At 47.8% G+C, this 12,206-nt stretch overlaps 1 protein-coding gene and 1 long non-coding RNA gene across 3 annotated transcripts; one reads left to right on the top strand and one right to left on the bottom strand.

The window, feature by feature from the left end:
• Positions 1-4: 4 nt before the first annotated feature.
• Positions 5-2,369, bottom strand: LOC120686824. Its single transcript, XR_005680395.1, has 2 exons — positions 2,122-2,369; positions 5-1,519 (listed from the first exon to the last, which is right to left on the bottom strand). It is a non-coding gene; the product is annotated as an uncharacterized LOC120686824 (long non-coding RNA).
• Positions 2,370-3,233: 864 nt separating this feature from the next.
• LOC120686566 (putative UPF0481 protein At3g02645) lies at positions 3,234-5,649 on the top strand. Of its 2 annotated transcripts, XM_039968781.1 has the most exons (3): positions 3,234-3,484; positions 3,556-4,029; positions 4,108-5,649. In XM_039968781.1, exons 2-3 carry the CDS (start codon positions 3,623-3,625, stop codon positions 5,420-5,422), a joined length of 1,722 nt encoding a protein of 573 aa, XP_039824715.1. In that variant the 5' UTR covers positions 3,234-3,484; positions 3,556-3,622; the 3' UTR covers positions 5,423-5,649. The 2 variants fall into 2 exon arrangements, with proteins under 2 accessions (XP_039824715.1, XP_039824714.1); XM_039968780.1 differs by having other exon boundaries at positions 3,235-4,029.
• Positions 5,650-12,206: the final 6,557 nt, after the last annotated feature.

Below are 12,206 nucleotides of genomic sequence, written 5' to 3'. Positions count from 1 at the left end.
AATATAACATTCAGAATTCAGAATGCTTTATTGTATTACAGAGTTCAGAAATGTACAGAATTCAGAACTCTGTAATACTTAGTCCAGTTCAGCATGAGATCCAAATATAACATTCAGATTTTCACAAAGGCAAACTGAACAAGAATCTGAATTCTGATTTTCACACATTAAATATAACATGAATAAATTACATGAGAACTACAAGCACTATATCTTGCCCATAGAAACTACCTAGCATTATATCTTGCCCATAGATGCTCTACTCGATCATCACGAAGTCGCTCATGTGACGACCTGTCCTCAATTTCTTCGTGTATCTTGAGGAAGTCATTTAGAAGAAGAGGATCATGATGCTCGTAGTCCTTGGGCTTCAACACACGGATACCGTTTGGCTCTTGATGGTAGTTAAAATCGTCGGGCTCCTCACGCTCATCTTCAACTATCATGTTGTGCAGGAGTACACAACATTGCATGATATACCAAAGATCTTCCTTACTCCATAACCTCGCAGGCCCCCGCACCATTGCGAATCGAGACTGGAGTACCCAAAAAGCCCTATCGACATCTTTTCTCGTTGATTGTTGTGCTCTTGTGAAGTAGGTTTTCTTGTTCCCCTGGGGACTATGGAAAGCTTTCACAAAAGTTGCCCAGGCTGGATATATCCCATCGGCAACATAGTAACCAATGTTGTACTTGTTTCCATTGACAATGTATTCTAATTTTGGTGCTGTCCCAGAAGTCAGACTCTAGAAAAGTGGAGAACGGCGAAGCACATTGACATCGTTGAGAGAACTAGGAAGACCAAAAAAGGCGTGCCAAATCCATAAATCTTGAGATGCAACAGCCTCAAGAATCATGGTCGGCCCATCCTTATGCCCTGTGTATGCGCCTCTCCAAGCAGCCGGACACTTGTCCCACTTCCGGTGCATACAGTCAATGGAGCCAAGCATGCCTGGCCACCCTCTTGCATGATTAATGACATCAATCTAGCTGTGTCCTCGGCATCGGGGGCCCTCAGGTATTGTTCACTGAAAACGTCAATGACAGCTTTCACAAAATGTTTTAGGCACTTGATGATGGTGCTCTCTCCCATCCTCACAGTCATCTAGGAAATCAGCCGAAGCACCATAGGCAAGCATCCGAACGGCAGCAATAGACTTCTGGATTGGAGAACCCCAAGAGCTCCAACGGCATTGGGCTTCTAAAGGAAGTAGTCATCGTGAGACTCCACTGCAGCCACGATCTGCAGGAAGAGAGACTTGGACATCCGGAACCTCCTTCTGAAATGCTTGTTGTTGTATATGCACGGGTCCGCGAAGTAGTCCCGGAATATACCATCATGACCCCCCAAGATGCCCCTCCGCACGCTGTGACGACTAGGCAAAGATCCACGAAAGTTCTTCTTCTGCTTGTTCCTCTTTGAGCCCTCAATAAGACCATCAAGAATTAGGAGGTCATCGTCATCAGATTCGTCGTCTTCATCCCACCGCTGATGAAGACTTTTTCCAAACCTTGACATCTGCCATAGAAACAAAACACATTTATACACATAACTTGTGAAGAATATGGTAATCAATTTAGTTTCTTTGGCAGAAAAAAAAGGATGAAGCAGTAGCTCAAGCATAGCACAGTATAAAAAATTGATATCTTTTTCTACTCATAGCCCCATTTACATAACAGATTGGGATTGACATGATTTAAATAGTACAGGTCACCTCTTACAACCAGCTCACATACCCTGCTGACAGTCTCAAACAAACATTCAGATTCGGAATTGAGCATGAAGCAGATATATGCACAGCGTTTGCTAGTATAACTACGTTATCAGGAAAACAGCATGATGCAGCTAAGTTCCAGCTGAATTTCGTCCCCAACCCAATGCAAGTAATTCTCATCGATCACCGGCAACAGCTGGCTGCAGCAAACGTATTACTTGTAGGATTTTGTCCCTTGCATGAACAGACGAACTGAATTGAATTCTGAGGAGCCAACCCATCAGTCCAGCGCGTGCGAACGAATTCATCAGTGGGATGAATAAAAGGGCTCTCGCATCCACGACGCATGATAAGAAAATGAAAACAATTGTACCCAGAGCTCGCGAGCGGATGTCCCAGGCCGTACCTTGTTCCCCGAGGGCGCGCTCTTCTTGGGCCTGAAGGTCCTCTGGTTCCTGCGCCGTCGTCAGTCAGGCAGGCAGGCGCAAGCGCAATCAGGCATCAGCCAGCAAGGGAAACCCAGAGGTGGAAGGCATGGAGCGACCGTGGCGCGCAGCATGAAGGCCGGGTGCCGAGCGCTACCGCGGATGACGAAACGAAGCGCTGGACGGCGGAGGGCGGTCGTGGAGGGCGACGGCGTCGGGCGGGCGCGCGGCTCGGGTGATGTACTGACTGGTGGGTCCCACAGGAATAGGGGCCTCATTTGCATGTCCGGGTGGAGTTGAGGCTCATTTTGGGCCCTCATTTCTTGCAGGCCGACTCCTAAAATCGAACGTAGGGGTTTTATTTTCCAGACCCGGCTGGAGATGCTCTAAGAATCGGTTCGACAATTGAGTTCTCAAGCAGTGTCATGTTTCCATCTTTTTCTTCAATCCCAGTATATATTTCTTTCCATTTTCTTCTATATTGTGATCATGCATGTCTTTACCAAACGGATCGGAATCCAAGATTCCAAGCTCGCCTCGTGTGTCTCGCTTATTGCAGGGTCCGCTCATCCACACATGTCGGTAGCGCGCGCATCCAAGATCGTCCTTTGGCCGCGCTACCAAACACGAACGGGCGTTGCCATAGATCGACAACAAACAGGACCTGTACCATGTATAACGACGGCTGCATAGTATGAACATGCATGACCTTACAGTTTCCGTGGGCCCGGGAGCAAGGCTAAGAATCTTGTGGTACTATAATCGAACAGGGTGTGGGCATGCATGCATGCACTAAGCCAGCAACATCTAAGTCATCACTGCTTTTCTCAAACGGAAATGAAATGTGGATATGACCAATCGTTATTGTGCTCCACAAAGTGAAAATGAATGGCGACGTTTCTGTATATATTCTATGTGACCAGAACGTGATTCACGGCTGCAGTCTGAAACTTGTGTACCGGATGATCGGGGCACTCATAATCACACAGTAAATTAAAAGAAGCCACATTTTCGACCTATATTTGGTAGAGGAGCAGCTTCCAGGCTAATTCCAAAAGAAGCCCTATCAAACATTTTCTTTCCAGGGAATCACTTCTAGACCAGTTATATGAAGTGATTATCTGAAATGAACCTAAAAGCATAACTAGAGCTTAAGAAAAGAAAAGAAAAAAAAACTAGCTTCTTTCCATTTATTTACATCTCGTCCAAAATCGCATACTTCATACGATTTGTCATAGATCATAGAGTCAGTAGATAATCACTTGCTTTTAGCCAGACTCGCTTCCTCTCAAATCATCCCTCCAAGCATGTGTTTGGTTCCTAGGATGGGATAGGCAGCGTAAGGTGGGAACTTGTTATATATATAGGATGTACCAGTACATAGCACCTAGAGCTTATATATGATAACCCCGCAGCACTAGCAAGCGGTCCAAGCAAGCAAAGGATGAGGCGTATACCAGCTGTAGCTTAGCAAGATTCATCATGGCGCAGTCGCCGGAGCAGCAGCAGCATGCGCAGCAGGAGGCGGCGCGGGCGCGGTTCGTGCGGGCGGCGGCGGCGCAGGCCGGCGCGCAGTTGGACGAGGAGGCGCGGTGGCTGTGCCGCGTGCGGGAGACCCTGGAACAGGCGTCGGCGGAGGCGCTGGGCGCGGCGGCGCGGGTGTTCGACGTCCCGCGCGCGCTGCGGGACACCAAGCCCGACGCCTACACCCCGCAGCACTTCGCGCTGGGCCCCTACCACCAGGGCCGCCCCCACCTCAAGGACATGGAGCGCTACAAGCTCGCCGCCGCCAAGCGCGCCGAGCGGCTCTTCGCCGGCGGCCGCCGCGTCGGCCACCTCGTCCTGCGCTTCATCGACCTCCAGGGCCAGATCCGGGGGCCCTACCACAGGTGGAAATGTCGAAATTTCGATTCTTGATCTTTGTCGAAATGAATAAATCACCAATAAATTGAGAGAATATATAAAAGGTTCCTGGAGCTGAGCGACGAGACGCTGGCGTGGATGATGGCCATCGACACCTGCTTCCTGCTGGACTTCCTGGAGGGCTACGACCGCCGCGGCGAGGCCACGGACATGGTGTCGTCGGCGACCAACTGGATCAACGCCACCGTGCGCGACGCCATGATGCTCGAGAACCAGCTCCCGCTCTCCCTCTTCGCGCGGAACCTACAGCTCCGCTACGACAGCGACGCCGCCTCCCCGGAGCAGGCCGCCACCGACGCGCTGCACGCCGTCCTGGACCGCTTCATCAAGGACGTGTCCCCCATCAAGATCTGCGCCAACATGGCCATCGCCGACTTCACCAAGCAGGCGCACCTGCTCGAGCTCCTCTACCACTTCCTCGTCCCGGACGCCGACGGGGACGACGACCACACCAGCGGCGGCAAGGATACGCCGCCGCCGGAACTGGAGGACGACCCGGAGAAGCAGCAGCTGCCGGAGCCGGATGCGGCGGAGTACGGCAAGCTGAAGAAGGCGTGGCTGAAGCTGTCCGGCCTGCGGGTCTTCAAGAGCCTCATCTCGCGGCCGGCGGGCCTGGTGTCGAGCCTCTCCGGGCAGCTGGCGCGCAAGGCGCCGGTGGTGGCCGGGGTGCTCCCGGTGATCGGCAAGCTGGTGCCCTCGGTGGACGTGCAGGCTCGTCTCCAGAGCGTGAACCTGGGCCACATCGGCGCCGCCACCTCGCCGCTGGCGCAGGAGATCAAGATCCCGTCAGTGGCGCAGCTGGCGGCGTGCGGCGTACGGTTCGCGCCGGCGCCCGAGGGCATCGCGGGGATCGCCTTCGACGAGGCCACCGCGACGCTGAGCCTCCCCGTGGTGACCCTCGACGGCAACACGGAGGTGGTGCTGCGCAACCTGGTGGCCTACGAGGCCGTCGCCGTGCGGGGCCCGCTAGTGCTGGCGCGGTGGACGGAGCTGATGAACGGCGTGGTGGTGTCGGCCAAGGACGTGAAGATCCTGCGGCAGAGCGGCGTGGTGGTGAACCGGATGAAGAGCAACCGGGAGGCAGCCGCCATGTGGAACGGGATGTGCCGGGCGGCGCGGCTCAGCCGGGTGCCGCGGCTCGACAGGGTGATCCGGGCCGTGAACGCGCACCGCAACCGGACGGCGTCGGTGCGGGCGGGGAAGATGCTCAGGAAGTACGTGTTCAGGTCGTGGAAGGTGCTCACGCTGCTCGCATCCGTCCTGCTGCTGCTCATGACGGCGCTCGAGACCTTCTGCTCGGCCTACCCGTGCCAGAGCAGCTGGTTCGGAGGATTGCTGGACCTGCCCAAGCGTCCCTGACCGATCGAGCACACCTATTAGGAGATCACATGGCCGGAGTAGTAGTAGTGCCGCTCAGATATGATGGAAATGCAAGGGAAATTAAAGTACCCAGACCCCAGGACCCCAGTCATCTGAAAACGTACTTTTTACCTGGAATTACTTATAACTAAATGTAAAACTACTATATTCGCGCGTGCTGTATATAATCCAGTCGACTGAAAATCAATAGCCTTTCAGGCGACCAATCTCATCCGCCCGATTGGAATCCAATGGCCTCACTGTTCATCTTCTTCAACCTTCCGTCGCGCTGTTCATCTTCTCCAAGCCCTGCAGCTCCACCCGCACCCCTCCGACGTCTCCACGCGCCCTGTCCCGCCCCGCCCGCCACCTTCCATCCAAGGCGGCCGCTCCCTCGCTAACCAAGCTCACTGTCGCCCCAGGCCGGCCGTCGCCCGTCACTAGGGGAAATGCATAGACGCTGAGTGTTAAAGGGTTTGCCGAGTGCCATCCATCGCGCACTCGGCAAACAATTGTTTTTGCCGAGTGTTGCACGAAAAACACATGAAAAAAAAACACTCGGCAAGCTTGCTTGTTTGCCGAGTGTTTTTTCCTGACACTCGGCAAACAAGTCTTTGCCGAGTGTTTTTTTTTCTTTGACACTCGGCAAAGAAGCAACTTTGCCTAGTGTTTTTTTCGACACTCGGCAAATATATATTTTTTTGTTTTCTATCCCTCCAACTTTTTATACTCTCCACATATAACATATGGTACTCCATGTTAAAGTTTGGTACTCCATGTTAAAGTTTGGTAATTTTTTGTATCTTTTTGCTATATTTAAATAATTAATTGCATTTCAAGCAATTTTTTGAATCAAGTCAAATTTGAACCGCAAGTTATTAAATTAATAGAATAAATGAGTAGAAAATTGGTATTCATATTATTCATCCCTTTTTGAGGCTTAACATATGAAATTAAAAGGAATTTTGAACAAATTGTTCACGAAACATAACTACAAACGTGTGGTCGTATGGTTTTAAAATTTTAAATTGAACAAATAAAGTCTGAAAATCATGAGATTTGTCATGATGCGATTATATCATATGTGGAGGTTGTGGTAAAAATTTGAGAAGGTTTCGAATATTTTGTCACATACGATGTTTAGAAATTGAAGCATCCCAGAGGAAGGATCGTAATCGTATCGTTGAGTAGGATTCAACAAGATTTGGAGTCAAAGTGACTGTCGAATTGTGATTTGACTACAAAACTTTTTGTATAGGCAATAGAGAACAAAGATTGCTTCATGTTAGTTTTTGGTAATTTTTTTGGAAAAAAGTCCAAATTACTACCCTATACTATTAAGAAAGTCCACATAACCCCCCAAACAATTTTACCGTTCACTTAACCCCTTTGTTTTGCAAAACCAGTGCACTATTCACCTTTGGGCCACATTCTAATCCGGTTGTGCTGACTAGATGGTGGTTTTGATTGCTCAGGGTGCCACGCAGGCTGTCAAGCGTGGCAAAAGGAATTATGTCCAGTAAACCCCCTCCTGAATACTGTCACAGGTGTTGATCGCCCCTCTCTCTTTCTCCCGCCGCCACCTCTTGTTCTTGCGATCAACTCTCCCTCTCGACGCTCCCAGCAGATCGCACATGCAGATGATCGCAAGGTGGATGAGTTGATTGGCAGTGGCTGCGGCAAGTAGGTGTGTTTCCCTTGCCCTAGGACAGTATAGAATATGACATATCAGGTTGATTTGGCTGCTAGGGTTCTAGCAGATGGAATTATGGTGGATCAGATCTTGGTGGTAATTTTGGGTTTTAGTTTGTTTTGTTGGTGCTCTGATTGGTCATGGGGGGAATCGACGTAGATAGAATCAGTGGTTTTGGTTGGTTCTGTATGGGTTTTGTGTGCACTATTTTGAATTTATGTTGTTGAAAACTGAGTCATGAATTTACTTCATTTGTTTCGTATGAACTGTTCTGATCTATGATTGTTTTTTGCTTAGTGCTACGAGGGCAAATGGACCCACAAGATTTTCTTCCTGTTAGATTCCACTTTGGGGGGAGTTTTGATTTTTATTGAAATGATGTTCACTATGTTGGTGGGCGAGTGGAGATGTCACACATAGAGAGGGACAAGTTATCTTTGCCTGAACTAAGAGGGTTTTTGGCTGATCATTTTGCATTGAATGAAGAATAAAAAATTGAGTTTCACTGGTTATCCTTTGGAGGTGAACTAAGCAATGGCTTGAGAAGGCTAGGGGATGATCAATCCTGCATATACATGTCAGACTGCATAATTGAGGGTGTAGTGGCTGAAATTTATGTGAAGATTTTCAAGTTTGATGGCACTGATCAAGGAGGGTTTCAGGGAGTGCATGTCCAGGATCAGATTATAAGAGATATTGAAAAGGTCAATGCATTTTATAGTTCACCTTTAAAAGAGGATGACAAGAGATCGACATTTTACTCCTCTGTTTCTGAAAGTGAAGATGAAGAATATGTTGAAGAAGAAGAGGACACATCTGACGATGATGAAGAATATGCTCGAGGATATGAGGACACATCTGATGATGATGATGAAGCAAAAGAGTTTAGAACCAATGCAAGGGATCAGAGGAGAAATCCATCAGGCACATCTAAATATAGTAGAAGTTTAGAGCTTCAACTTCAAGAAATTGCTGAAGAGGCACATAATTTGCAAGATGAGGATGAACCACCAATGTTGGATAGTAGTGATGAGTGTAGCTACGAAGATGATAATGATAATGAAAATGAAGCAATTAGAAGGAAGAGCAGATTTGCAAGATATGATAGTGAAGCAACAATTCCTGTCTTTTCTCCTGGGATGATTTTTAGTGGAAGAGTGCAGTTTAAGAATGCTTTGATCAAGTATGGGTTGGCTACAAGGAGGCACTTGACCGTTCCAAAGGATAAGGCTAATAGGATCAGAGCTAAGTGTTCATGGAAGGGCTGTCCCTGGTTCATATTTGCTAGCAAGGATAATGATAAGTTCAAGGTTAAGACCTTCAATAATGTGCACATTTGCCCCCAAAGGAAGGATAACAGATTGGTCACTGGTCCAAGGATAGCTGACAAATATGAGCACATCATCAAGGCAAATCCATCTTGGAAGCTTCAAAATATCAAGGAGACTGTGTTGCTTGAAATGGGTATTGATGTGTCCCTATCAAGATCAAGAGAGCTAAGGCCATAGTAATGAGAAGCATCTATGAGTCATGCAAGGGAGAGTATGCAAAAATCTTTGAGTACCAAGCTGAAATGCTTAGAAGCAATCCTGGGAGCATATCTACAGTGAGCTTGGATCCAGATTATAATTTTCTAGTATTCCAAAGGTTCTATGTTTGCTTTGATGCTTGCAAAAGAGCAGGGGCGGAGGCAGCGGTGGGGCGGGAGGGGCTCAAGCCCCCCCTACCGCTGTAATCTCCATGAAGCCCCCCCTAAGCCCCTCCTACAAATTTGAGAAGGAAGAAGAAGGAGGGGAGAGGCTAGAGGAGGAAGAAGGGGAAGCAGCCCCTCCTGCCGTGATTCCTGGCTCCGCCACTGCAAAAGAGGATTCCTTTCTAGGTGTAGGAGAGTCATTGGAGTTGATGGTTGCTTCTTCAAGGGAGCTTGCAATGGGAAACTAATATGTGCTCTAGGTAGGGATGCAAACAACCAAATATATCCAATAGCCTGGGCGGTAGTGGAGAAGGAAACTGAGAATTCTTGGACTTGGTTTCTAGGTCTTCTTCAGAAAGATATTCAGATTCCTATTGGTGGCAAGGGTTGGGTTATCATTTCTGACCAACAAATGGTAAAATTTCTTAGCTTCTTAATGTTGTAGTGAGAGTGAAACCATTTGTTACTACGACAACATTTTTCTGATATGCACAACTTCTTGTTTCAGGGTCTTCTCAATGCTGTACGTGAATTATTTCCACAAATTGAGCATAGAATGTGTACTAGACATATATATATGCCAATTGGAGGAAGAAATTTAGGGAAGATGACTTTCAGAAGCCCTTCTGGATGTGTGCAAAGGCTTTAAGTATTCCATTCTTTAACTTCTGCAAAGCAAAGCTAGCACAATTGACTCCGGCTGGTGCAAAGGATATGATGACCACCAACCCCAAGCACTGAAGTAGAGCTTGGTTCAACATTGGATCAAATTATGACAGTGTGGATAACAACATGTGTGAGAGCTTTAACAACTGGATAGTAGATGTTAGAGCACATCCAATCATTTCCATGTTTGAGGGGATCAGGACCAAGGTCTATGCCAGGATTCAACAAAATAGGACAAGTCAGGCAAATGGATTTCAAAGATCTGTCCAAACATTTTAAAGAAGCTAAACAAGTATATTGACTTAGCAGAACACAGCGCAGTTATTTGGAATAGCAAGAGTGGCTATGAGGTCAGGCAGAAGGACAAGAGATGCATAGTTGACATAAACAAGAGGACCTGTTCTTGTAGGTACTGGCAGCTGGCAGGTATACCTTGTGCTCATGCCATCACTGCACTTGTTATGAGTTCAAAATCTGCTGAGTATATAGCAGATTGCTATTCAGTAGAGGAATACAAGAAGATCTATGATCATTGCTTGATGCCTATGGAAGGAATGGATCAGTGGCCAACAGATCACAGAAAGCCACAACCACCAGCCTATGTGAAGATGCCAGGTAGGCCTAGGAAAGAAAGGAGGAGGGAGCTTGGTGAGGCAAAAAAACCCACAAAGGTCAGTAGGATAGGAACCAAGATCAGGTGCCGCAAGTGTAAGAGTACTAGACACAACAGTAGGACTTGTGGTCCTAAATCTAATGCAAATAGGAGAATATTTGAGGTTGGAAAAGAGGCAAGTACTTATTATTTTGTACAGGCAAAAGATGCAATTTTCTTATGCAAATAAACTGATAACATTTTGTTGTGTACAGGTGTTGGAGTGTAGTAGGCCACACAAGAAGGCAAAGAGTACTAGAGGAACTGAAAGAAGCATTCCTGGTGATGCAACTGATAAGGCTACTTCAACTAGAAACAAGACATCATCTGCATGCAAGGCTACTCCAAGAAACAAGAAGAGAGCTTCTACCAGCAAGTGATTCTGTTTTTAGTTGGATGTAACTATTTGGTCTGGTGAACTTGGTCAGTCTTTTGGATGTAACCACTTGGTCATATGGTGAACTTAGTCAAGTTTGGTCCATACAAAATTTTCACATCTGTGATCTGCTGTCATTTTGATTCAACAGATGTTTAATTTTCACATATTAGTGATCAAAATCTCTTATACCTGTCAGCTGCAGTGTTCCCACATGCTAAAAAACACTGCATCTGAATGAGATGCTTCCAAACGATAGCATGCAGAAACCAAGGCACATGCTAAAAAACACTGCATCTGAATGAGATGCTTCCAAACGATAGCATGCAGAAATCTTAATTCATAAAATTCACAAAATCTTCAGTTTACAATCTCAGATTACAAGCTCATCAGTTCACATCAAACAACATTTCCCATTGGATATTTAGTCACAATTACATACGGAAATATGCATCTACTCTTATTTGAAGCTTTATCTGCCTGTGAAGCTGAATCTGTCAGGTTGGCCACCCGTCATCCTTCCTGTCCTGCTCTTCTGCGGCCTTGTAGTCGCTGCCCCCATTGCGGTGCAGCACCTAGGTGGCCGATCCTAGTTGCCAGCCACAGCAATAGCCGGCCCTCTAGGCGGCGGCGAGCCAGCGAGCATCCGGAACTTGCTGCGACCATGGGGGCAAGCGTGGCACCGCATTCGGCGGTGATGGACGACCAAGGCGAAGGCACCGCAACCAGCAACGTTTGACGGCCAAGCGCGAGGAGCTGCGGATGCGCGACTCCGGTGGCGTGGTGGTCGGCGACGAATGCTCGGCACCCAGATGGAGGCGCCACAAGAACAGAGCGAAGGGGAAGGACTTAGCCGGGTCTATTCAGAAGGCGTTTTCTACGCCTCCGTTCGTGGCCACGCTGGACGGCCCGTGTGGCACCATGAGTCATCAAAACCACCGCCTAGTCAGCAAAACCGGATTAGAATGTGACTCAAAGGTGAATAGTGCACTAGTTTTGCAAAAAGGAGGGGTTAAGTGAACGGTAAAATTGTCTGAGGGGTTATGTGGACTTTTTTAATAGTATAGGGTAGTGATTTGGACTTTTTTTTCCTAATTTTTTGGAACCTTTTGATAATTTTAATGTATTAAATGCCATTATAGAATTTTAATTGATAAAAATTAAATTTGAGTTATAAGTGCATAAAATAATTGAATTATATGAGTAGAAAAATCAAATACATATTATTGAGTGAATTTGACAAGGTATTGTTGAATTAATTGATATTAATCTATGTTTACGTTATGGAAAAGAAGGAGGAGAAGGGGAAATCTGAAAAAAGAAAAATTAAAAACATTTGTCGAGTGTTTTGATGAGCACTCGGCAAAACTGCCATGTCATCAATCCATATCCCTTCAATAATGCCCTCCCATTGGTCTCTCCTCTCCCCGTCAGATCACGGGCTCTCTCCCTCCCTCATTATCTCTCTCTCCCTCCTTCCTCACCCAGTCAACCTCCTCTGCTTCTCCCAACGCCGGCCCCTTCCTGTGCTTCTCCCGCCGCCGGTTGACCTCCCGCCGCTGGATCCACGGTCCCGGCCAGAGGACCTCGGGCTCCGCGCTCCATCACCCCGGCGGTCATCTCCTCGGACGCCGCCGTCCCCTTGCGCCGCCGGTACCCGGTGCCCAACCGTCCCCTCCCTTCCTCCCGCCACCGGAGCTGCAG

The sequence above is a fragment of the Panicum virgatum genome, chromosome 8N (genome assembly GCF_016808335.1).
Source record: "Panicum virgatum strain AP13 chromosome 8N, P.virgatum_v5, whole genome shotgun sequence".
Taxonomy (NCBI): Eukaryota; Viridiplantae; Streptophyta; class Magnoliopsida; order Poales; family Poaceae; genus Panicum; species Panicum virgatum.
Note: the sequence above shows the minus strand (reverse complement) of the source record. Positions and strands in the feature narration are given on the sequence as shown.

Excerpts from the sequence above, each read along its gene's own strand:
- LOC120686566 (XM_039968781.1), top strand. The coding sequence starts at position 3,623 with ATGGCGCAGTCGCCGGAGCAGCAGCAGCATGCGCAGCAGGAGGCGGCG. Across the intron at positions 4,030-4,107 it reads ATCCGGGGGCCCTACCACAG|GTTCCTGGAGCTGAGCGACG; the intron begins GTGGAAATGTCG and ends AATATATAAAAG.